The sequence below is a fragment of the Odontesthes bonariensis genome, chromosome 8, assembly GCF_027942865.1.
Source record: "Odontesthes bonariensis isolate fOdoBon6 chromosome 8, fOdoBon6.hap1, whole genome shotgun sequence".
In the NCBI taxonomy this organism is placed as follows: domain Eukaryota; kingdom Metazoa; phylum Chordata; class Actinopteri; order Atheriniformes; family Atherinopsidae; genus Odontesthes; species Odontesthes bonariensis.
Window position 1 is genome coordinate 20,463,052 of NC_134513.1, and position 26,751 is coordinate 20,489,802.

A 26,751-nucleotide genomic window follows, 5' to 3' on the forward strand; every position below is an offset into this window, starting at 1 on the left:
ACGCTCCTGCTTTAATGTGTGAGAGCAGGAAAAGAAAGTCTGAAATGTCAGATTACTGAAGATGTCAGAGTCCAGAAGAAGCTCTGTGACTGACATGAACGTTCGGAGTCAGGAACCATCAGCCATTCATCCAGAACCGCTTCCACCACACCGCCTCCTGGATTCAGGAGCCAGTAGGAATGTGTCCCCTGCTGACATCATAGATGGTAACCAATGGGAGACCAGCTGAGAGTTTGGAATAAACCCCGCCCCTTCACTGTCTGCTTCTGCTCTTTCATGGCAGCTCCTCAGATACTTCCATTTTATTCATTTCACCCAGTTTGGAACCTTCCTGAATAAGAAAGACTGTTGGACCCTTAGCAAAAAGTAGTACTTGAAATTCATTTTATTAAGCAGGTTGAGTATAAGTATAGCAAGTATACTACGTAGCATGTACTTGTAGTGTACTAAAAAGTATACTAATTTAATACTTCTTCAGACTAAATTGGAACATTTTTCAGTTTATAAAAGTTTGCTTTAAGTATACATGATAAGGTCATTTTAAGTTTACAAAAGTACACCCATTTATATACTACTGATGTACTAGGTATATACTTCCAGTCCACATTTGAGTTTTTTTCAAGTACACTTTAAGTATACATTTATGAACTTAGAATTTCTAAAACTAGAAAAATAATAATACTAAAAATAATACTTGTTGTATAACTTAAGTGTACTTGTAAGTTTGCTTAGCATATTAGTTGTAGCGTACTGGTTATGTTTATGTATTTGTCAGACGCTTTTATCCAAAGTGACTTACACTGGTAGGCGGGTACGGTGAGGGGGTCTCGCCTAAGGACCCCTACTGCAGGTAGTGCCAGGGGATTTAAACCCAGGTCACCCACATTAGATGTGACAGACACTATCCATTCAAATATTTATATATCTGAAATATATTTCTTAAAGCATTCTTAAAGTTAACTCATACTGTCTGTATACTAGACTGCAATGTATTTACAAAATCACAAGAAAGAATTTTGAGAACAAGTTTGATGTATATATATATATATGACATTTTAAAAGATACCATACAGTGTATTTACAAATACCTGCTTAAATCATTAAAGATGTGCATTTAAAAAACAAAGAGCCTCAATGAAATAAAGTCCTTCTTCGCTGAGTCAATGACTTGACCTTATTCTGTACTTGGATCAAGATAAACAGTAACAAAGTATTATTACTTTGTGGCAGAAAGAATTCAAAAGTATACTAAAGTACAAGTATAAGCTTTAGTACTAAAGTCTTAAGTCTTAGTATAAATGTTCTTAGTCTTAGACTTTTCTTTATACTTTTCACTATAAGCCAAATATACTTCACTATACTATTCTTAAGTATATAAAATATAGTATATAAAAAGTAAACTTCAAGTATACTGCCTCAGTTTTGGTATAAAATAAGTATATTCATAGTACACTTGAATAAAGTAGTTTTTGCTAAGGGGAGCAGAGTGTGAGGTGGGTGGATGCAGCGTGACAGAAGGCAGAGGGAAGGGCGGCTTCAGACCAGAACCTACAGTGGTTCTGACAAAGTGAGAATGAGTATTATCCATAAGCACTGATCAGCTGACTTCCTTTACCTAAAGCCAAGCAGCTCCCTCATGACGGGTCACATGACGTGTCAACAGGAATGAGAGGAAGCTGAGCTGTGAGCCTCTGCTGGTAGATGAGGTGGTGACAGAAATCTGACAACATTCCAGCTGACAGCAGCAGTTCACCTGCAACAATGTCAGGAAGCCTCATTGTTCAGGTGGGAGTCGCACAGACTCACACACACACTGATGTGTTTGTTCAAAGCTTCCACCTGGTGAAGTGACCCACAGTTAAAGTTCTGACAGGACTGCTGCAGAACAGATGTTCACACATCTGTCAGAGTCTCTCTGTCCGTCTGTTTCTGTGTGTGACTTCTGCTGTTTTATCTTTCCTCCATCAGGAAACTCAGCGTTCCAGAGAACTGAACCTTCAGGTTTTACAGGTAAGCTGGAACAGAGAAGAGGCATCTTAAAGGAGTGTGAGTCCGTCAGTGTTTCCAGCTCAGCTTGGATGAAGTCCTCCGTCTGTAAGTGCTCTGCAGCTCCAACCACCCAACGCCTCCATCTGTGAGGAAAAGCAGGACTCTGCGGTGAGTCTCTTTCATGTTTCAGCTTCTTTTGTCTGTCAAAGTGTTGCTGCTTCAGCAGGAAACAGCTGATCAGACTGACTGCAGAAACCTTATTGATCCTGCAGGGAAACAGCTCTGTTACAACACTCAGTTAAGAAAGGAGGAAACAGGGGAGTGGAAACAGATCAGAATGTGAAGAAGGCAGAAAGTGTGAAAACATGATGAGATGTGTTTAGATGTTGGCTTGTGGGCTGGATATTAGTTTTTAAATGTGGGACTATGGAGCGTTCACAGGAGTGAACGTCAGACTTCAGCTCAGAGTCACAGACCCATCCCACCTGTTTATTGCCTTTGAGTCTGTTCAGAAGCAGCTGGAGACAAATGGAGGAAGTTTTTAGACCAACAGCTGACAGTATGCAGCCAGTTGTTCTGTCTTCATCGGTGTGCCAGCAGCAGCTGTTTGCACATGCTCAGATGTGTTGTTGTGGCTGCTCAGACAGGGTGTGGTGTGGAGTGGAGGAGGGCACTGTTCATAACGCCCAGTTCATTAAACACCTGCTGGCTTTATCAATGATCTCTGTGGACTGCAGTTTCAGTCAATATAGAGAAAGAAATACTTTGAGAATAATGTCAGTAAGAGAAATGAATAAACCTCTGAAAAGAAATCCTGAAATAAATACATCACATAAATATAAAGAAAGGATGAAGTTAAAGAAATAAAAGATTTATCGATATAAATCTCTGAATGTACATCACTGATTTATTTTGGGTGTCTGATTGACTAATATCATCAATATTTCAAAGCTGTTTCTGTCTCCATGTTTTAATTCCTTTATTTCAAAGGTGTATTTATCTTTTTAAGTATTATTTTATTGAATATTGATTGAAACTGTTGCAGATGAAACCAGCCGACGAATATAAAGTGTTTCCATCAGCTCAGCCTTAAACTGAAGCAGCAACTGGACTACAAACATGTCTGTAATACATATCCTGTAATATGAGATCTGTATGCACGTTGGTGACTTTTGGACAGTTCTTCATGGTTGTCAGATCTGATTGTTTACATGTTCTGAGCAACAAGAAAACCAAAATATAGGAACTGCAGAACCTGACGGTAAATCAACATGTTTTTAGCTTCTGTTTTTTTTTTCGGTCAATATCAAAGTGATAAAAGGCAGACAGTCAGAACTCAGTGTTGTATTTTTAAAGCAGAGAACCTGCTTTGGGATTAAGTCAGGGGGAAAGGTATTTGTGTGTAATTATCTATGAGGAGGAGGTGGAGAATCTCTCACATTTAGTCTGGACTGAGTGAAAATCACTGAGCAGAGCAGCTGATGTTACAATCAGTCCACCTCCCTACAAACACAGTCTGAGTGCAGCTGATCAGTAGTGTCTAAATGACCGCTGCTGACCACTCTGATACCAACAGTGATGTCTTCAACACTAACATGAATGCTTCCTATTCATGTGGACACAGAAAAACTCAGATGGGACCTTACTAATGAGATCTGCTCTGAATGATTCTGATGCAAAGAGCAATCTGAATAAAGCAGAGAAGTGTTCGTGTGTCCCCTGGCAGAGTGGAATTTAGAGGCTGAATCAAAGAGAACGGGGAAGGGAAGAGAGGGAAGCAGCATTTTTAGATCAGAGTTTGTTGTTCAGGAACTTGAAGGCGTGTTGTTACATGGACTCCTCTGGTAGGTCAGGTCCTACCTGTGCTGTCCGTGTCACAGATGGAGCTCTAACTCATTCCAGGAAGCAGCTCACCTGTGTCACAGTGGAATCAAAGAACATGATGATCAGCTGATGATGTTTGTTTTCTACATGAGGAACTGATCTTCATAGAATTAAAGCGTCAGCTCCTCCATTACAGTCAGACACAGCAGCTTCCTGCTGCTTCCTTTGTCCCCTTTCAGAATAAAAGAACAGTTAAAATGTGTCTGACTGTAGTCAGTTATGAAGCTGTGTGCAGGCTCTGATGGAACATATAATCCACTAATATTGTCTCATGATGAAATGAAGTAGATTCAGGTATTCTGTCTCCTTTATGGATCAGTTTGTTATGTTTTATTCACCTTTTTCCTTCCCTTTACATGTGAGTAATAATCCTTCATCTTTGTTTATTTTTTGTTGAATTCAACTAAAAGTTAAAACGTTTCATTCAAGTTTTTATCTGAGACATTTTATTTGTACTTTTAAACATAAGATGGACCCTACAGACAAAGATGGAACCTTCCCAGGGTAGAAGGTTCTTTTATTAACAGCATATCAGTCAGTTTCTGGTTCGGACGTTAAATCAGTTGATCTCCGTCCTGCCATCGTTTCCTTTTCATGAGGAGATAATGAAGGAAGCATTGAGAGGCTTCAACCAGCTCTTATCATGGCTGCTGCTGATATTTGCAGGTTATTTACTCACTTAGGAACCTTCCGAAGCAGAAAAGAGCAGCGGGAACGGATCAAACTGAGGTGTTCCTGCTTCATTTGAAAGCTTTTTGTTTGGTTGTAACTTTTTCTGGACAGGAGAACACTTTGGGCAGCTTCTGTCCTTTTTATAAGTTCTGTATGTTGACCTTGGATTTTCCTGGATTTGTTGCTACAAACAGCTGTATTTGATCCTTTCTGTCAGCATTAAATGGTGTTTCTTACAGCTTATGTAGTGACGTGTCATTTTACCATCAGATATGCGTAACTGTGGTGGAGACTCAATGATTTCTCTTAAACTAAATAGAAATAATCAGCTTCTCGTTGAACTGAAATATTGCTGCATAAACAGAAACCGTGAGTGTTTATACACACTCACCGGCCACTTTGTGAGGTTCACCTGTTCAACTGCTTGTTAAGACAAAAAGCTCATCAGCACATCATCACATGGAAGTAACTCAGTGTACTGAGGCATCCAGACGTGGGGAAGTTCAAACCGAGCATCAGGATGGGGAAGAAAGGGGATTTAAGTGAGTGAACGGGGCCGGGCTGGTCTGAGTATTTAAACTAAGGTTTACAGAGAATGGTCCGAAGAAGAGAAACCATCCAGACGACAATGAGCAGACTTGTCAACACGCAGCAGCAGAAACTGAGGACACAGTTTGCACCGGCTCACCAAAACTGGAGAGAAGAAGATTGGAAAACGCTGCCTGGTCTGAGTTCAGATGGTGGGGTCAGAATTTGGCATAAACAACATGAACATCCATCCCTTTCTAACCACAGTGTGCCCATCTTCTGACGGCTACTTCCAGCAGGATGAAGCACCGTGTCACACAGCTCACATCGTCTCAAACTGGTTTCTTGAACATGACACAGGGTTCACCAGATCTGTCTGTCGACTGCAGTCATGTCGATATGGACCAAAACCTCAGGAGTGTTTCCAACACTGTGTTGAATCTACGCCACAAAGAATTAAAGCAGTTCTGAAAGCAGAAAAATGGTCCAACTCAGTAATGGTAAGGTGTGCCTAATGAAGCGGCCGGAGAGCGTGTATAGTTTAATTGTTGATGATTCTGGTGCTGATCAGTGATTGGACTGAAGGCCTCAGCTCGGTTTAAAATGTTTGCTCTGCAGGTTAATTATTGATAAATTACCGTCATATAAAGCCGCAGCAGCTGACCTCTGATCACTTTAAGACTCTTTTACGGTGTGCAGAGTTTCAGAGTAACGGCAGCCTGCAGACACAGGGGACTGATGTCGGAGAAGGAGCAGAGGATTTCCTCTTCTTCTACACACAGACAGCAGAGAGCTGCAGAGGGAAGAAGTTCATGGAAGAAGCTGAGTAAGTGACACTGCTCTCTGAACACACTCACAGTAAAACTCTGTCCTGATATGAGATCCAGATTAATCCTGGACTCTGATCCTGTTGGACTCTGATCCTCAACCTGTTTTATGAAGGATCATAATTCAGGTGTGTCTGGAGCCTCTGGGTGTGACGATGTGGACTCATCAGTGGGTTCATATAATAATATATATAATAAAGTTAGATAATATTTAACAGAGAGCAGTGAGCGCCCCCTGGTGGTTCCTGTCAGTCTGCAGTGATCCTGCAGGATGGATTTCTGGAGTCCTGCTGCTACTTATCTGCAGTGTAGCTCTTCATGTACAGTTCAGTCCTGCATTCAGCCCATCAGAGTGTTTCAGATAGCAGATTTATCATCATGCTGCAGGTTCAGATAATCAGTGTGTGTCAGTGAATGGAAATGTTTCATCATCATCATCATCATCATCAGGATCATGATGTCTGTGCTGCTCCATGCCTCCTTCTAGTGGACTGATGGAAGTACAGCAGCTGATCTTTTTACAGCCCAAATGATGGAAAGGAGGATGTGAGTTGATGTGCAGATGAATGATTTGTGTTTCCTCTGCAGAAGAAGGTAGAAAGTGTGTGTGAGCTGATGTGAGTTCAGCAGCATGGATCAGTGTGAGGACACTAAAACCTCTCTGTGTGGGGAACATGAGAGCCAGAGCAAAGCTCAGAGGTGAGAGGACCATCTCTAACTGTCCATGACTCTTCTCCATGTCAGAGCTCAGCACTCACATCACCAAACCACCTTTATTCACAGGAACCCACCTGAACCTGAACCTGAACCTGAACCTGAACCTGAACCTGAACCTGAACCTGAACCCAGCTGTGTGTCCTTTAAGAGCGACCGGTCAATGGATCATCCTATTTTCTTCAAATCAGACCAACGTCCATCCTTTAAGAGGTGAGCTGAGTGTAAATGCTGTAACAGAGTAAAATGTAGCAGAGTCAGTTTGAACACTTTTTCACACACTTATCAGCATTGATATGTGTGTTTGTTCGTTTGTGTTGATTTAAATGACACATTTTCAACATGTATGATACAGAAAATGATCTTTGGGTTAACTTTGAATGGGTTCAAACAGTTTGTTCATCAGATGCGGAGGACAGACAGATTTATTCAGAATTAAAAACCTGAACGTCTGAACCACATGGAGCTGATGGAGGTGTGATGTGTTCCAGGTTCAGCAGAGGAACAGTCAGCAGGGTGCTGGTTAGCTGCTTCAAGCTTTGAGAAGATCAAATTAGTGAGCAACAGAACTAAAGTTTGTCCTGAAAGACTGAAATGAAACTCGGTAAACAGACAGGAACTCTGCTTCTTCCAGTGAACTAAACACAGCTTTTGGAAGCTACAATGAAAGTTTGTCTCTCTTTGGGAAATAATCATCAGATGATGTTGAACAGTCATCGTCTGAGGCCTTCACACTGGGAGCTGCCCAGTACAACCAGTCCAATCCTAGCACACACTGGCTCTGGCTGCCTTGCTCCAGGGCACTTCAGCAGGGAGGGAAAGCTTTCTGAAGGCGTTGGTGAGAGCTGCTGAGACCCAACCAAAGTGAGCTGAAAGCTCCAAGCAGCTGCAGACTGAGCTGTTGGTTCTCAGTGGGATCAGCAGGACCAGTAAAGCTTTCCCACTACAGGGAGTCCTCTGATCCACTGCTCACATCCACACATCCCTTCATGGAGCTTCACCTTGTGTTTGTCTCTGTGTGGACAGACACAATGTGAGCTCATTCTTCATGATTCCTCCACAGAGTGGACCAGCAGAGCTCAGAGGGTCCCAGTGGTCCGTCTGCCCAGCAGCATCAAACACAGCTGGACTCCATATTTATGGTCTGTACATGTACAACAACTACTTTTCCATCTGTTCTGTTCACAGCCATCTCCATGCTGCACTTTGTAGACCAGTGGGTTGTCAGTGTGTCCATCTGATGTTTGGCTCCATGGTTTCAGTCTGATTGGCTCATTCATATGGTTTTCTGTTCCAGCTGCTGGAGGACAACATGCTCACTTTTGTGAAGGAGGAGCTGAAGAAGATGCAGAGGGTTCTGAGTCCAGATGACCCAGAATGCTTAGAGAGTCAGAAGGAGGGTGAGGATGAAGAGCAGAGGAGCAGCAGAGAGGCATTAGTGAAGATCACAGTTCACTTCCTGAGGAGAATGAAGCAGCAGGAGCTGGCTGACCGTCTGCAGAGCAGTAAGAGGATTCCTCTAATGGTTTAACCTGCTGGATAAATGACACATTTACTGATGTCTCAGCACACAGAGCAGCAGATGTTCAGATACTCATTCTGTACAGTGTTGAAATGTCTGTTTACTGATGTTATTTGTTGTCTTTATTCAGAACTTGTTGCTGCAGTTTGTGGACGTAAAGTTAAATCTGCTCTGAAGAAGAAGTTCCAGTGTGTGTTTGAGGGGATTCCTAAAGCAGGAAAGCCAACCCTTCTGAATCAGATCTACACAGAGCTCTACATCACAGAGGGAGGGACCGGAGAGGTCAATGATGAACATGAGGTCAGACAGATTGAAGCAGCATCCAGGAAAACAGGCAGAGCAGAAACATCCATCAGACAAGAAGACATCTTTAAAGGCCCACCTGGAAGAGATGAACCAATCAGAACAGTGATGACAAAGGGAGTGGCTGGCATTGGGAAAACAGTCTTAACACAGAAGTTCACTCTGGACTGGGCTGAAGGCAAAGCCAACCAGGACATCCAGTTCATGTTTCCATTCACTTTCAGAGAGCTGAATGTGCTGAAAGAGAGAAAGTTCAGCTTGGTGGAACTTGTTCATCACTTCTTTACTGAGACCAAAGAAGCAGGAATCTGCAGCTTTGAACAGTTCCAGGTTGTGTTCATCTTTGACGGTCTGGATGAGTGTCGACTTCCTCTGGACTTCCACAGCGAGGAGCCCCTGACTGATGCTACAGAGCCCACCTCAGTGGATGTGCTGCTGACAAACCTCATCAGGGGGAACCTGCATCCCTCTGCTCGCCTCTGGATAACCTCACGACCTGCAGCAGCCAATCAGATCCCTTCTGACTGTCTCGGCATAGTGACAGAGGTCAGAGGGTTCACTGACCCACAGAAGGAGGAGTACTTCAGGAAGAGATTCAGAGATGAGGAGCAGGTCTACAGGATCATCTCCCACATCCAGACATCCCAAAGCCTCCACATCATGTGCCACATCCCGGTCTTCTGCTGGATCACTGCTACAGTTCTGGAGGATGTGTTGGAAACCAGAGAGGGAGGAGAGCTGCCCAACACCCTGACTGAGATGTACATCCGCTTCCTGGTGGTTCAGGCCAAAGTGAAGAAGCTCAAGTATGATGGAGGAGCTGAGACGGATCCACACTGGAGTCCAGAGCGCAGGAAGATGATTGAGTGTCTGGGAAAACTGGCTTTTGAGCAGCTGCAGAAAGGAAACCTGATCTTCTATGAATCAGACCTGACAGAGTGTGGCATCGATAGCTCAGCAGCCTCAGTGTGCTCAGGAGTGTTCACACAGATCTTTAAAGAGGAGAGAGGGCTGTACCAGGAGAAGGTGTTCTGCTTCATCCATCTGAGTGTTCAGGAGTTTCTGGCTGCTCTTCATGTGCATCTGACCTTCATCAACTCTGGACTCAACCTGATGGAGGAACAACCAAAGTCTCAGGAGTCTGAAACACCGACAGAGACTCTCTTCTACCAGACAGCTGTGAACAAGGCCTTAGAGAGTCCAAACGGACACCTGGACCTGTTCCTCCGCTTCCTCCTGGGTCTTTCACTGCAGACCAATCAGAGTGTCCTACGAGGCCTGCTGACACAGACAGGAAGTAGCTCACAGACCAATCAGGAAACAGTCGATTACATCAAGAAGAAGATCAGTGAGAATCTGTCTGCAGAGAGAAGCATCAATCTGTTCCACTGTCTGAATGAACTGAATGATCGTTCTCTGGTGGAGGAGATCCAACAGGCCCTGAGTTCAGGAAGTCTCTCCACAGATAATCTGTCTCCTGCTCAGTGGTCAGCTCTGGTCTTCATCTTACTGTCATCAGGAAAAGATCTGGATGAGTTTGACCTGAAGAAATACTCTGCTTCAGAGGAGGCTCTTCTGAGGCTGCTGCCAGTGGTCAAAGCCTCCAACAAAGCTCTGTACGTACAAACATAGATATATTTCTTTTTAAATACATTCTTTACTTATTAACAGAAACAAAAACTCTATTTAGCTTATTTTATTTTATGTTTTTACTTTATTTCCATAGATATATAAACAGAGGTGGTTTAAATCACTATACTTTTTATTTTTACTTAAGTAGATAAGTGAAGAAGAAACTGTCCTCTTACTCCGCTACATTAGGCTACAATGAGCCCGTTACTTTTCTTCTTACCTCTTTGGTATTCTACGCCTCATTATTTTTATCCCCCCGCGTACGCCTCATTTTAATGTTTAATTCTGACAGAGAGAGAGACTTCCGCCAAAGGCTCTACCACGTGACTGTGTTTCACCAATCAAACGTAGTCGTGCAGTCTCGTCACATGACTGTACTCAATCCCAGCGGCGGGACGGGTTAGCTTTACAGTTTACAGTCGTGGCAAACAAAAAAAGAAACAGATGAAAAATGTCATAATCAACGGTGGGAAATGAAGACACAGACGAGGCCTCATACTGAAAGCATGTTTACCTTACAAAAAGTGCGAAACAGCAGCTACATTATGTGTCTTCTGTGTTAACCAAAACAAACGCACATTTCAGCATTCAAAAACTCAACATCTAACTTGAGGAAACATGTAGCGGTAAGTTTCCTAAACTCGTTACATATGGGTTACATATGTTTTAAACATTTCCTAAGGCTCTTTTATTTTTTTATTGAAGTACTTGAATTTACCTGGATTATTTTAATTTAAGCTTTTTTGTTATTAATGAATTAATTTTAATTTAATCCCCCTTGAGCTGTCACCTTACCGTGGTGGGGGGGTTTGGGTGCCCCAATGAGTCTAGGAGCTATGTTGTCAGGGGCTTTAAGCCCCTGGTAGGGTCACCCATGGCAAACAGATCCTAGATGAGGGACCAGACAAAGAACAGCTCACAAAACCCCTATGATGAATGATATTTTTGGACACCGTGTTCCCTTGCCCGGACGCGAGTCACCGGGGCCTCCCCCTGGAGCCAGGCCCAGGGGTGGGGCCCAGCCCGAAGAAACGACACGGGTCCCCCTTCCGACAGGCTCACCACCCGTGGGAGGGGCCATTGGGGTCGGGTGCAGTGTGAGCTGGGCGGCAGCCAAAGGCAGTGACCTTGGCGGTCGGATCCTCGGCTACTGAAGCTGGCTCTTGGGACGTGGAACGTCACCTCTCTGCTGGGGAAGGAGCCTGAACTGGTACGCGAGGCTGAGCGGTTCCGGCTAGATATAGTCGGACTCACCTCGACACATGGCTTGGGCTCCGGAACCAGCCTCCTCGAGAGGGGTTGGACTCTCTTCCACTCTGGAGTTGCCCGCGGTGAGAGGCGTAGAGCAGGTGTGGGCATACTTATTGCCCCCCGGCTGTGCGCCTGTACATCGGGGTTCACCCCGGTAGACGAGAGGGTAGCCTCCCTCCGCCTAAGGGTGGGGGGATGGGTCCTGACTGTTGTTTGTGCTTATGCACCGAACGGCAGTTCAGAGTACCCACCCTTTTTGGAGTCCCTGAAGGAGGCACTAGAGAGTGCTCCTCCGGGAGACTCCCTCGTTCTGCTGGGGGACTTCAATGCTCACGTGGGCAATGACAGTGAGACCTGGAGGGGCGTGATTGGGAGGAACGGCCCCCCCATTTGAATCAGAGTGGTGTTTTGTTGTTGGACTTCTGTGCTCGTCACGGACTGTCCATAACGAACACCATGTTCAGGCATAAGGGTGTCCATATGTGCACTTGGCACCAGGACACCCTAGGCCGCAGCTCGATGATCGACTTTGTGGTCGTATCGTCGGACTTGCGGCCGTATGTCCTGGACACTCGGGTGAAGAGAGGGGTGGAGCTGTCAACTGATCACCCCCTGGTGGTGAGTTGGCTCCACTTGTGGGGGAGGAAGCCGGTCAGACCTGGCAGGCCCAAACGTATTGTGAGGGTCTGTTGGGAACGGCTGGCGGAATCCCCTGTAAGAAGGAGTTTCAACTCCCACCTCCGGCAGAGCTTCAACCATGTCCCGGGGGAGGTGGGGGACATTGAGCCCGAATGGGCCATGTTCCGTGCCTCCATTGTTGAGGCGGCTGACCGGAGCTGTGGCCGTAAGGTGGTCGGTGCCTGTCGTGGCGGCAATCCCCGAACCCGCTGGTGGACCCCAGTGGTGAGGGAAGCCGTCAAGCTGAAGAAAGAGTCCTATCGGGCCTTTTTGGCCAGTGGGACTCTGGAAGCAGCTGATGGGTACCGACAGGCCAAGCGAAACGCAGCCTCGGCGGTTGCTGAGGCAAAAACTCGGGCTTGGGAGGAGTTCGGGGAGGCCATGGAGAACGACTTCCGGACGGCCTCGAGGAGATTCTGGTCCACCATCCGGCAGCTCAGGGGGGGGGGGGGGAGCGGTGCACCGTCAACACCGTGTATGGTGAGGGGCTCGGACGTGAGGCCTCCCATTTCTGGGGCTGAGGTTGCCGAGGTGGTCAAAAAACTCCTCGGTGGCAAGGCCCCGGGGGTGGATGAGGTCCGTCCTGAGTTCCTCAAGGCTCTGGATGTTGTTGGGCTGTCTTGGTTGACACGCCTCTGCAGCATCGCGTGGACATCGGGGGCAGTGCCTCTGGACTGGCAGATCGGGGTGGTGGTCCCCCTCTTTAAAAAGGGGGACTGGAGGGTGTGTTCCAACTATAGGGGATCACACTCCTCAGCCTCCCTGGTAAGGTCTTTTCGTGGGGTACTGGAGAGGAGGATCCACCGGATAGTCGAATCTTGTATTCAGGAGGTGCAGTGTGGTTTTCGTCCTGGCCGTGGAACAGTGGACCAGCTCTATACCCTCCGCAGGATCCTGGAGGGAGCATGGGAGTTCGCCCAACCGGTCTACATGTGTTTTGTGGACTTGGAGAAGGCGTTCGACCGTGTCCCTCGGGGATTCTTGTGGGGGGTGGTCCGAGAGTATGGAGTGCCAGACTCCTTGATATGGGCTGTTCGGTCTCTCTATGACCGGTGTCAGAGTTTGGTCCGCATTGCCGGCAGTAAGTTGGACATGTTTCCTGTGAGGGTTGGACTCCGTCAGGGCTGCCCTTTGTCACCGATTCTGTTCATAATTTTTATGGACAGAATTTCTAGGCGCAGACAGGGCGTTATGGGGGTATGGTTTGGCGACCTCAGAATCGGGTCTCTGCTTTTTGCGGACGACGTGGTTCTGTTGGCGTCGTCAGGCCGTGACCTTCAGCTCTCACTGGAGCGGTTCGCTGCCGAGTGTGAAGCGGCTGGGATGAGAATCAACATCTCCAAATCCGAGACCATGGTCTTCGGCCGGAAAAGGGTGGAATGCTCTCTCTGGGTCGGGAATGAGATCCTTCCCCAAGTGAAGGAGTTCAAGTATCTCGGGGTCTTGTTCAGGAGTGAGGGACGAATGGAGCAGGAGATTGACAGACGGATCGGTGCGGCGTCTGCAGTGATGCGGGCTCTGCACCGGCCCGTCGTGGTGAAGAAGGAGCTGAGCCAGAAGGCGAAGCTCTCGATTTACCGGTCAATCTATGTTCCTACCCTCACCTTGTTGTGGAGAAATTAGAGTCGAATCCCGCGTTGGTCAGCCGTCCATTGGGGAGTTTATTGAACAAACCGTCACAGCAAATGTGCATACAGAATGTACAAAATGTCCACCGTCTTCATACTGTGAACCAACTTTATACTGGTTTAATCATAACATGCATGCGTCATCCGGACTCAATCACTTTCTGCGACGCCGAGCCTCTGCCCTAAATGTAAACAGCCCATACTACCTTTTACCCATATTCATATGAACCAGTCAACAAGGCCCAGGATGTAACTAGGCCAGAAGTCATGAGCATGTCATGACATCCTTCTCCCACATAGTCCCCCCTGAAATCACTTATCAGTGATTTAATAAAGAAATAATCTAAAATGAAAGAAAATCATCCCACATAGTTAATTAAGAATTAATTAACATAATCAACACTAAATTATTCAAATAATTCCACAATATCAATCAACGGAACCATTTTGAATAAATGAAAAGGAATATATATATGTGTGTACTCGAATCACATTAAATGATTAGATTAAATTACACGATATTGGTTTCAACAACACTACAAGTTTTACATTGCCATCACACTTGTCCACTGTTCGCAGTGCATAGGTGCGAAAAACCCACCGGCTGCTACTTTCGTAATTCATGTTATTATCTTGGGAAAATTCACCTACGGCCCCACCCCACTTGGCGACCGACCACTTTACCAAGGTCGCACTCCGAACAGTTGACCGACACAATTGGCAATGGACATATCAGTGATCAGTTTTGATTGATAATACACATAAACTGAATACACCACCTTCAAATCAGTTAATCACCGTTTTGTATCAAGTACAATACATAAAATTATGGATTATCACACAACAATAGTAATAAAATGCAATGTAATGCAGCTCCTCCAGTCCCGTCCCATCTCCTGTACTCTGGTGTCATCTGCTTCTGGCCGACCATCCGTCCGGCTGGGTCTGGAACTGCTAAGCTAACTCTGGGAGGAGAGGTCGCCAGTACGTCACTCCCAATCAAAGAGATCTTCAGCATCTCTTCTCCCTATCAGACTATACTTGGTTCCACCCTCGAAGAAAGAAACTTGTGAACCGTCCGTTGGTAACCTTCATTCGTTGACCCGCTCTTCCCATGCGTTGGTCCTCAGACCTGGTCTCGCATGGTCATCTGCCTCCTGATTCCTTCCACTGTTTGTTTGAACATCACTTGCAGCCAACACCTTCTAAGAATGGGTATAATGCAACACCCCAATAGGGAAACCATTCTCACTATCAGCAATATTGCTATTCCCGCCTTAACTGTCATCGCTCCCCCTTCTCCCAAAATCCCAAACAGACCAGTCCACCACCGTTCACCTCCACCAGCATCACGCGTCAGCTCCTCTCTCCGTTCTCTGAACTCCTTCCCGGCCATTGTAAACGTTCTATCAGCTGCAGTGTTCCCGGGTATAAATGTACAACATTTTCCCCAACCATCTGGCAAACACCAATTTTCCCTTCTAATATCCATTCTAAAACTTGTCTGTTCTACCAAGCCATCATACTCGTCTCATGTAGTTGTTCTCCAAAGCCTGCAAACCCTTCAGTCGTGTAGCTAAGAATTCCCTGTTGGTTGTATTATATGTAATTAGTCCATTCCCCATTTTGTTAAATATGATTCCCTGCAAACCAGCCTCAAATCCAGCTGCAATCTCCCTGCGTGCTTTGAGCTCAAAGGGAACCCCTCTTGGCTGCCATATTGCATCCAAATAAACGTGCTTATCCCTGATGTAGTCATCACTAGATCTTTTAACTCTCCCTTTTTCCACATCCAAACCTCGCATCTCGTTTACCTTGTCATACACTACCACAACTGATGTGTTCCTCCTCACCAGTGCCCAAAAACCTATCTCCCTGTTGGGTAGCACATTTAACAACACATCATCTCCACACATCCAGTAACTCTCCACTACTGGGTGTGTCTGATCCCCAAAAAGATATGGAGTTAAAATGATCATTTCTATATTTTCACAATTTGATCCAAATAAATAAATCCTAATAGATATTGGTTTCATTTAACAGTAGTATTACCTACGTGAGTTCCAAAAGCATTCAAACTCACCATCGTAATCTACTCTATAATCAGTGGGAGACCCATCCTGTGATGTACTGTGATTAAATTCCGCACAAGAAGACTCAAATTTGTGGCCCTCCCTTATTTTGAAAATAACTATGTAATTTATTTGGCCCAAACATCAATCTGCACTTAATACCACACATAGGAAACAATAACCATTTATCCTCTGCCGATGTGAACCTACCTTCCCTGCATTCCCGTTGCTGGACCACTGCACAGTCCCTGAAGGTGTGTGGCTCTGGAACAACAACAGGCAATGCTCCTGGAGCGTCTGCACATACGAGACACTCCGTCGCTGTCAGTTCCCTCGTAGTGTACCATGCCCAACTATACCACATATCCTGTGCTGCCTTAAACCATCTTCCACAGTTACACTGTTTTCCCGACTCCACCTGTGCATGTACACTCCGTCTGTTTTTGGATTAGCATGATTATTCTATCCTGTAGTGCTAATGGTATCAAGTCCCCCTAGACTTCCACGAGAGATCTTTCTATTCTTACAACCATTGTGAACAACTTCTTTCTGACCCGAGGACAACATGATCTTACCAGATTGCCCCTTTGTCGTGGCGTCCAGAGGCGGTGATTTGGTCGTCTCCTCCTCCGGACCCATGATCCACACTTCCTCACACTTACCCCTACTTACTCATACTTACTCATCCTTCCTCATACTTCCACCAACCTTTATTCCCACATACTTAAATTCAAGCTTAACATCTGCCTTTTCACGACTAGCTCTAGTGTGTATTGCTGGCAAAGTTTGTGGCGTGGCATGGTCTGAGTGGGTGTGTATTGTTGCATCATACTCATCTGACCCAGGCTGGCTACTTCCCTGCGGGGTGGCTTCATCACGGGACCCTTCCAGCCTCTCCTGTCTGCGGGATCCCGTCCAACATCTCCAGGCTTCGTTCTCCTGAGCCCATGCTGTCGGCCAACACCCACACCTGGATGCTCACAGTGTCAGAAATCTTAACCTCTTCCTTTTGTTAATCCTTTCCCTCGGACTTGACTCCGACTGTGTCTTTAGTTCGAACCTTAGTGCAGTGATTCAAATGATACCATGTGTTGCTACCTTCCACTTGAACTGCTGTTGATGTTACTCGCACCATTGTGTACGGTCCTTTCCGTCTTGGCTCAAGCCACTTCCTTCGGAACACTTCGATGTGCACCTGATCGCCCGGCACCATGAGCATGTCATGACATCCTTCTCCCACACCTATGGTCACGAGCTGTGGGTAGTGACCGAAAGAACGAGATCGCGAATACAAGCGGCCGAAATGAGTTTCCCCGGGGAAGACCCAGGACACGTTGGAGAGACTGTGTTTCTCGGCTGGCCTGGGAACGCCTCGGGGTCCCCCCAGAAGAGCTGGAGGAAGTGGCCGGGGACAGGGACGTCTGGGTCTCTCTGCTTAGGCTGCTGCCCCCGCGACCCGATCCCCGGGGAAGCGGAAGATTGTGGATGGATGGATGGAATAATTAATTTATTTCATCAATTGGATTAACTCTAATTTGCCTAATGATAATTATTTAGTATTTTTGTCTGTCTGATTGAATGCTTGTGTTAACAAATAAATCAGACGTTACTCAGCAGTTACTCAGTATTTGAGTAGTTTTTTTCACCGAGCACTTTTTGTTCTCTTACTCAAGTAATTATTTGGATGACTACTTTTTACTTTTACTTGAGTACAATTTTAGGCTACTCTACCCACCTCTGCATATAAACAGAGGTGGGTTCAAACAGGGAAAAAGAATTCTTTCACTAATATAAATGTAGTTTGATTGATTAATGGATCAAGTTATTTCCTTCCATCTCATTTCCTCCTCAGACTGGATGGCTGTAACCTCTCAGAGAGAAGCTGTGCAGCTCTGTCCTCAGTTCTCAGCTCCCAGTCCTCCAGCCTGACAGAACTGGACCTGAGTAACAACAACCTGCAGGATTCAGGAGTGAAGCAGCTTTCTGCTGGACTGAAGAGTCCAAACTGCAGACTGAAAAAACTCAGGTAAGGATTCATGAACTTTTCAGCTGTGAGCTGATATAATTCTGGCTTAAATGGATTAAAAACAGCTTCCAGGTACCTTGATCAATGAAACAGGTTGATCTGTTCTGCCTTTGGATTATCTGGCTTAAATAACTCTGATAATAAAACATAACACACAGTTTAAAAAAATACCAAAGTGCTCTTTTGCTTGAACTCCTTTCCATTCCTGTAGATTTGTCCTAAAACACAGATCCATCACACTCCCAAAGTAAACTACTTTACAGAAATATGAGCTGTTTTTTCCTCACACTGCACTGGAACAGAGTGATGATATCTGTATGGTTATTTGGTTTGAGGTGAACCTGACCCTTTGCGAAGGCGACTGTGAATTAGACAGATGTGCAGCCTCTGGTTTGCTGCCATTTAACGGGCCACAAAGCCACATAATCCTTTAGTGAATCAGAAGCTGAATGTATTTCCCAAACACACAGAATCCTTCTAAGTGTTACTGGAAGTGGATAAGACATGTCTGAACACACTGGGGGAAAAAATCATGTCCAAGTGACTTTTCTAAACAGATGCCTGTAGACAACTACAATCAGAATCTGCAAGTCCCAGCTGCTCACCAAGTCTGACTCCTAATATTAAAATGGCACAAAAAAGGATATTTTACAGCTTTTTATCAGACTAAATCTAGAAGCTGTCCAAAAGCAGCTCCACACAGTCCACAGAAATGTTGCTGTTTTTATCAGATATTTTCTCCCCAGACTCCTCAGAGTCATGATGACTGCATGTTTTCAGTATGTCAGGAAAATGAATAAGAATACTCAGGAATCCATCCATCCATCATCTTCCACTTCTCCGGGGGTCGGGTCGCGGGGGCAGCAGCTTGAGCAGAGAGACCCAGACGTCCCTGTCCCCGGCCACTTCCTCCAGCTCTTCTGGGGGGACCCCGAGGCGTTCCCAGGCCAGCCGAGAAACATAGTCTCTCCAACGTGTCCTGGGTCTTCCCCGGGACCTCCTCCCAGTGGGACGGGCCCGGAACACCTCACCAGGGAGGCGTCCAGGAGGCATTCTCACCAGATGCCCGAGCCTCCTCATCTGACTCCTCTCGATGCGGAGGAGCAGCGGTTCTACTCCGAGCCCCTCCCGGATGACCGAGCTTCTCACCCTGTCTCTAAGGGAGAGCCCAGACACCCTGCGGAGGAAACTCATTTCGGCCGCTTGTATTGGCGATCTCGTTCTCTCGGTCACTACCCACAGCTCGTGACCATAGGTGAGGGTAGGAACATAGATTAACCGGCAACTCGAGAGCTTCGCCTTCTGGCTCAGCTCCTTCTTCACCACGACGGGCCGGTGCAGAGCCCGCATCACTGCAGACGCCGCACCGATCCGCCTGTCAATCTCCTGCTCCATTCGTCCCTCACTCGTGAACAAGACCCCGAGATGCTTGAACTCCTCCACTTGGGGGAGGATCTCATTCGCGACCCGGAGAGGGGATTCCACCCTACTCAGGAATACTGTCTGAAATTCAAAAGCAGAGTACATTTAATTATCCTGCAGCAAGGGAAGGTTTACATACAGAAGCTGTGATGCAAATGTTCAGATATGCAGAGTTCTCAGGAAGCTTTTATAGGGCAGAGAAGACGGATGCTTGCGTCTATGCATGAGACATTTCCCTCTGTTCTGCTGGGAGCAGATAGCGGTGTTGATACCGCCCAGGCTGTGGGACTCTACACGAAAACGAAACAAGGGTATTTTTGAAAACGGGTACGAAAATTATTGCGACCACACAGGAAAGCTTCTCTGTCCACATGGAGACGCGACGCTTGCTGAAAACGATGCAGTACACACGAAAAACCTCTAGGTGCGCTGTAAGCCACCCCCACCGGTTACACCAGAACAATAGAAAAAGCAATGCGCATCCGTGTACGCCCCTACTTATACCAGCGCAAAGCTCACGTTGTTCCTTCAACAACGCCGCTGTAGTTAGCAGTGTCTGCAGCAGTGCTGCTATCAATGTTGTGGGGTCCATGATGATCGCTGTCTGTCCTTGTTGTGTTGTCTTCTTCTTCCGGATTTCGAATGGAAGCCGCTTTTTGTTCTGGTCACTGACGTATGTGTATACGTCACTGGCGTTAGCCATGTGGCTGTGACGCAGATGTAAACGAATCCGTTTTGGCTGTAACAATGGAAACGAAACAACGCCGTTCTCAGATCTTCCCACTCTGGAACCCGTTCTCCAAAACTATCGTTTTGGGGTACTGGGAACGCCGGCTCCGTGTGGCCGCGACAGCCAAATGATAAGAAAAAGTATCGTTTACAGTGAAAAACGTTTTCGTGTTGCCGTAGCCTTAGTTCTTAGAGTGGACAGTGGTGATCTCCCGAGTGCAGCTATTAATCTCATGCATGCATCAACATAAGCAGTTACACAGAAGTAGAAATGATAATGTGAGCATAAAGGATCAGATTTTTTCTATCGCAGTACGTCCTGAAGTGTAAATTTAGTTTTGCTGTCTGTTTTGAACATGAGAAACTCTAAAAATAAATAAATAAATAACAAAAGTGCAGTTTAAGCTTTTTAAATGTACTTCTCTGTGGAAACTTTTTAAAGTGAGTCAAAGTAAGAGAAAAAATGTTGTCCTTTCTGTATTAATATCTTGGAAGAAAGGTCTTTCAGTCCTACAGAAAGCATGGCAGTCTGCAGAGTGACACACAAAGGCTGCAGCTACAGAGCCCAGCTCAGCTAGGGTTAGAGGAGAGTAACATGAAATATTTCCACATGCTAAGTTGGAGTTTAAAGGTTTATTGAGGGACCAAGGGGATCAAAAAGACAAGATAAACCTGAGGAATTCAGGGCAGAAGGGCTAAAAGAGCCAATCCTTGCTGGGTGATGACTCACTCGACTTTGCATGAAGGAGGGAGGTTGAGTGACTTCTCCAGAGGCCGAGGGCCTTAAAGGATAAGACCGGTTTTTTGACATTGGGCCCTTGATTTCACATTATAACATGATGTTCTACTCACCCCTGCTTGTTGTTGAACATTTGGAGCTGTTCCGAAGATATTCGCAAGGCGTCTGGCTGCTCTCTTGAGATATTCGGCCATGAAACGGTTTCCTATGGGCAAGCTTATACAGGCACAAACTATGCTGTTTATAATTTATTAATTACTCTACACTAGCACTGATAACGTGGAGGTGCGTCGCTTACTTAAAAAAATCCGGGTTACTGTAATTTAGATTTTTTTGTCGTAAAGTGGGTGTTACTGACGTCCTCGTCGTGCTACTGCCACAGACAGCCCACAGACCTGCTGCCTGTTTATTCATTCGGCTAAAATTCAAAATTAGTAACCCGGATTTTTTTAAGTAAGCGACGCACCTCCACGTTATCAGTGCTAATGTACAGTAATTAATAAATTATAAACAGCATAGTTTGTGCCTGTATAAGCTTGCCCATAGGAAACCGTTTCATGGCCGAATATCTCAAGAGAGCAGCCAGACGCCTCGCGAATATCTTCGGAACAGCTCCAAATGACCAACAACAAGCAGGGGTGAGTAGAACATCATGTTATAATGTGAAATCAAGGGCCCAATGTCAAAAAACCGGTCTTATCCTTTAAAGGGGAAGTTCGTTTTTTTAAACCTGAACTTTATTTCTGGCATAAAATACGTTCATCTACTCACCGATAACAGTTTGGTGAAAGTCAGCGTCCTTCGGACACTATTTATATCACTCGAGATCCGCGTATATCCACATATGAGTGAACCAGGCCTAGACAACACAGTGGGATGACATCATCGACGCGTGCCGTGCCACTAGACGTGTGTATATAAATCCCCCAATAGCCCCAAATAACAACAACATGGCAGCTCTGAGCTAACAGTGCAATAGTATGCGTTCATTCATGGTGTTCTTTGCTGAGCTGAGATCATCAGTAACAAAACAGGATGAGCCAATAACAGCAGAAGATCCATCTTTTAGTTTCTGCTTTGGTAGCGAGCATCTGTCCTGATCTGCTCATTAGTCCAGTGTTTGGATTTCCTGAAGATGAGTCTCTCAGTGGAGCTGCTGCCGGCTGTGTTTCTGTCTGCTTCTAAATCATGTGACTGATGGAAGCTGTGATGTTTAAAGACTGAATGGAAACACTGAACTTAACACTCTGACTCCTCCTTGACTTCAGCTTTGTAGCTTCCTGCTGGAGATGGGGGAGGTCTCCCAACCATCAGCCTCAAACTCCACTGATTCTGATAGTTAGTCAAAGCGTCCATCAGCATCCATTAATCAGCCAAACTGATCAATCAGTCCATCTCTGGATGGTTCCAACACTTTTCTAAGGCTCTGTAATGTTTGGACTGACTGAGATATTCAAACACAACAAGTCACAGTAACAAGTTCTGCTGCTGTCGACTCTTTAAAGAAGTTTGATTCCATTAAACATCACTGCACCATGTTTTTGGGCCTTTAACCTTCGATAAAACAGTGAACCTGATCTCCATGTCTATCAGTTTGTTCCCATTTGCTCCAAAGTTCCTCCTGACATGTTTGTTTTCTTTGAAACTTGAATCATTTGGCTGCACAACATGAGTTTGTATGGATGGAGCCACTGGTGGAGCTGGCAGAGTTTAAGAGCTGAAGTCACTCCGTCTTTATTGAAGCAGCAGCATGTTGTCATTAATATTAATGAGAGCTCTTTTTCACTTGTTCTGTCTGACTGTTTTAACCTGCATCCTGTTGGCTTCAGCTCACATGTTTTATTCTTTATTCAGATTGAGGGGCTGCAGGTTGTCAGAGATCAGCTGTGCTTCTGTGGTCTCTGCTCTGAAGTCCAACCCCTCCCATCTGACAGAACTGGACCTGAGCTGGAACACCATCAGTGACTCTGCAGAGAAGGAGCTGTGCAGCTTTCTGCAGAGTCCTCACTGTGGACTGAAGACTCTGAGGTCAGACACCATGTTTTAGTTGTTTGTTCAGATTAATATGATGTGAAAGTTGTGCTGGTCTTCATGGTAAATCAAATCAAATCAAATCAAATTTATTTGTATAGCACATTTCATGTACAAACAGTTCAAAGTGCTTCACATAAAATAAAAGCATTGCAGCAGGGAGTGTAAAAAGCATTAAAAATACATAAAAGAATATAAAGAGAAACAAATAAAATAATTTACATGAATTTAAAAACAAGCAACAGTCTAGATAAGTTAAAAGATATTTCATGCATTGACACATGAGAACAGAAATGTCTTTAACCTGGATTTAAAAATGTCTACATCTGGTGAAAGTTTAATCTCCACTGGCAGTTTGTTCCACATGTTGGCAGCATAACAGCTAAATGCTGCTTCTCCATGTGTAGTCTGGACTCTGGACTGGACCAGCTGACCTGAGTCCTTGGATCTAAGAGCTCTGCTGGCTTTATATTCTCTGAACATATCACAGATGTATTTTGGGCCCAAAGCGTTCTGGGATTTGTAAACCATCAGCAGGCTTTTAAAATCTATTCTGTGACTGACTGGAAGCCAGTGTAAAGATTTTAAAACTGGTGTGATGTGTTCAGATCTCTTAGTCCGGGTTAAAACTCCAGCAGCAGCGTTCTGGATGAGCTGCAGATGTTTCATGCTCTTTTTGGGAAGTCCAGTTAAAAGAGCATTCAAGTCTGTTTTCTTCTTCAGTGGTTCAGTTGATGAAATGATGATTCATTAAATAATGAGAAAACACAGTGTATCTGTCAGACAGAAACAAATCTAGAATCACTGGCTGATGCTTCTAGAGCTCCAGAGTTGGTGAATATTTCTGTCTGAAACAATAACAACAGTTTGGAGCAGCAAAACTCCAAAAGCCCGTTAATCAGCTGATACTAACAAACTCCCCTCCAACACTGTTGGAAATGAACAATCTTTGACTTGGTTAGAAAGCAGCTTTCATCACAGCAGCAGTTATCTTCAGTCAGATTCATTCATGATGACAAAATCCAGCCAAAAAGCTTCTCCCACTGATAACTGAAAGGAAATCACTTTCAGTTGAGCTTTATTTCATGAATTCTATCAATAATTCCCTCTGTTACACAATGTCAAGTCCAACTGAAAGTGATGTTTACATTTAGTGACTGTGGAAAACACAAAGAAGAGTTTATCAGAAGAAGAATAACATGATTGGACGATGGATGGAAGAAAAGCTGTGAGCTAACTTGTTGCTAGGTAACAGCAGATGGAAGGAGGCTGTGAGTGTGTGTGAGCAGCTTTCCATCAGGTGAGAAATGTGTAAAAACATGCAGCAGAGTCAGTGTTTGATAGCTGTGCAGCCAAAGAGAAGCTGAACAGGTGAAGTGCTGCGACCCTGTGCAGGTGAGCCCAACACAGACACAAAGGATGATCACTGAGCTGCCATGAAGGAGGGAGGCAGGGACTGCTGCATCACTGCAGATACATGCTGTTCTGTTCCCCTGCTGGCTGTGTGGGAGCTGTTCCCACCTGTTTTATTCAGGAAGAGCTCAGAGTTGCTGTGAGCAGCATGTGAGTGAATGCAGGCTGAGAAACAGCAGATAAGAAACATGAAGCTTCATCAGTTTCTCTGAGGAACAAAAAACGAGATTCAAAGTGAAAAAAAGTGCAGCAGACGTTTATTTCAGTTTGAATGTAAAGTTCATTCTTCTTTCATAGTGTTTTATTTCCACTTTAGTCTCATTTCTTCATATTTGAGATGTTTTCTGTTTTCAGATTCAAACTTTCTGTCAGATTCTGAACTTTTTTCCACCTTCTGATTCGTCTTTTCACTTTCAAACTGTTGCTGCTGACCTGCTTTGAGAGCCAGGACGTCAGCTGACAGGGGGGTTAAATCCTGACTGCCAGAATACCTGACTGATTCTGATAGTTAGTCAAAGCGTCCATCAGCATCCATTAATCAGCCAAACTGATCAATCAGTCCACCTCTGGATGGTTCCAACACTTTTCTAAGGCTCTGTAATGTTTGCACTGACTGAGATATTCAAACACAACAAGTCACAGTAACAAGTTCTGCTGCTGTCGACTCTTTAAAGAAGTTTGATTCCATGATTCCATTAAACATCACTGCACCATGTTTTTGTGCCTTTAACCTTCAATAAAACAGTGAACCTGATCTCCATGTCTATCAGTTTGTTCCCATTTGCTCCAAAGTTCCTCCTGACATGTTTGTTTTTTTTGAAACTCGAATCATTTGGCTGCACAACATGAGTTTGTATGGATGGAGCCACTGGTGGAGCTGGCAGAGTTTAAGAGCTGAAGTCACTCTGTCTTTATTGAAGCAGCAGCATGTTGTCATTAATATTAATGAGAGCTCTTTTTCACTTGTTCTGTTTGACTGTTTTAACCTGCATCCTGTTGGCTTCAGCTCACGTGTTTTATTCTTTATTCAGATTGAGGCACTGCAGGTTATCAGAGATCAGCTGTGCTTCTATGGTCTCTGCTCTGAAGTCCAACCCCTCCCATCTGACAGAACTGGACCTGAGCTGGAACATCATCAGTGACTCTGCAGAGAAGGAGCTGTGCAGCCTTCTGCAAAGTCCACACTGTGGACTGAAGACTCTGAGGTCAGACACCATGTTTTAGTTGTTTGTTCAGATTAATATGATGTGAAAGTTGTGCTGGTCTTCATGGTAAATCAAATCAAATCAAATCAAATTTATTTGTATAGCACATTTCATGGACAAACAGTTCAAAGTGCTTCACATAAAATAAAAGCATTGCAGCAGGGAGTGGAAGAAGCATTAAAATACATAAAAGAATATAAAGAGAAATAAATAAAATAATTTACATGAATGTAAAACCAGGCAACAGTCTAGATAAGTTAAAAGATATTTCATGCATTGACACATGAGAACAGAAATGTCTTTAAACTGGATTTAAAAATGTCTCCGTTTGGTGAAAGTTTAATCTCCACTGGCAGTTTGTTCCACTTGTTGGCAGCATAACAGCTAAATGCTGCTTCTCCATGTTTAGTCTGGACTCTGGACTGGACCAGCTGACCTGAGTCCTTGGATCTAAGAGCTCTGCTGGGTTTATATTCTCTGAACATATCACATATGTATTTTGGGCCTAAACCGTTCTGGGATTTTTAAACCATCAGCAGGCTTTTAAAATCTATTCTGTGACTGACTGGAAGCCAGAGTAAAGATTTTAAAACTGGTGTGATGTGTTCAGATCTCTTAGTCCGGGTTAAAACTCCAGCAGCAGCGTTCTGGATGAGCTGCAGATGTTTGATGCTCTTTTTGGGAAGTCCAGTTAAAAGAGCATTAAAGTCTGTTTTCTTCTTCAGTGGTTCAGTTGATGAAATGATGATTCATTAAATAATGAGAAAACACAGTGAATCTGTCAGACAGAAACAAATCTAGAATCACTGGCTGATGCTTCTAGAGCTCCAGAGTTGGTGAATATTTCTGGCTGAAACAATAACAACAGTTTGGAGCAGCAAAACTCCAAAAGCCCGTTAATCAGCTGATACTAACAAACTCCCCTCCAACACTGTTGGAAATGAACAATCTTTGACTTGGTTAGAAAGCAGCTTTCATCACAGCAGCAGTTATCTTCAGTCAGATTCATTCATGATGACAAAATCCAGCCAAAAAGCTTCTCCCACTGATAACTGAAAGGAAATCACTTTCAGTTGAGCTTTATTTCATGAATTCTATCAATAATTCCCTGTTACACAATGTCAAGTCCAACTGAAAGTGATGTTTACATTTAGTGACTGTGGAAAACACAAAGAAGAGTTTATCAGAAGAAGAATAACATGATTGGACAATGGATGGAAGAAAAGCTGTGAGCTAACTTGTTGCTAGGTAACAGCAGATGGAAGGAGGCTGTGAGTGTGTGTGAGCAGCTTTCCATCAGGTGAGAAATGTGTGAAAACATGCAGCAGAGTCAGTGTTTGATAGCTGTGCAGCCAAAGAGAAGCTGAACAGGTGAAGTGCTGCGACCCTGTGCAGGTGAGCCCAACACAGACACAAAGGATGATCACTGAGCTGCCATGAAGGAGGGAGGCAGGGACTGCTTCATCACTGCAGATACATGCTGTTC

General features: G+C 44.8%; 1 protein-coding gene across 4 annotated transcripts in view; it reads left to right on the forward strand.

Annotated features, from left to right (window-relative positions):
* The first annotated feature begins 1,712 nt into the window (after positions 1 to 1,712).
* Positions 1,713 to 26,751, forward strand: part of LOC142385474 (protein NLRC3-like) — a 43,987-nt gene continuing 18,948 nt past the window's right edge. For 2 of the 4 annotated variants that reach the window (XM_075472050.1, XM_075472053.1), the window contains exons 1-11: positions 1,713 to 1,785; positions 1,969 to 2,157; positions 5,773 to 5,899; positions 6,489 to 6,599; positions 6,684 to 6,827; positions 7,678 to 7,756; positions 7,912 to 8,119; positions 8,267 to 10,055; positions 17,553 to 17,726; positions 22,471 to 22,644; positions 25,092 to 25,265. In XM_075472050.1, coding sequence (XP_075328165.1) covers positions 6,532 to 6,599; positions 6,684 to 6,827; positions 7,678 to 7,756; positions 7,912 to 8,119; positions 8,267 to 10,055; positions 17,553 to 17,726; positions 22,471 to 22,644; positions 25,092 to 25,265 — 2,810 coding nt within the window. In that variant the 5' untranslated portion in view covers positions 1,713 to 1,785; positions 1,969 to 2,157; positions 5,773 to 5,899; positions 6,489 to 6,531. Of the gene's footprint in view, positions 1,786 to 1,943; positions 2,158 to 5,772; positions 5,900 to 6,488; positions 6,600 to 6,683; positions 6,828 to 7,677; positions 7,757 to 7,911; positions 8,120 to 8,266; positions 10,056 to 17,552; positions 17,727 to 22,470; positions 22,645 to 25,091; positions 25,266 to 26,751 lie in introns of those variants that run through there. The other 2 variants (XM_075472052.1, XM_075472051.1) reach the window with 2 other exon arrangements.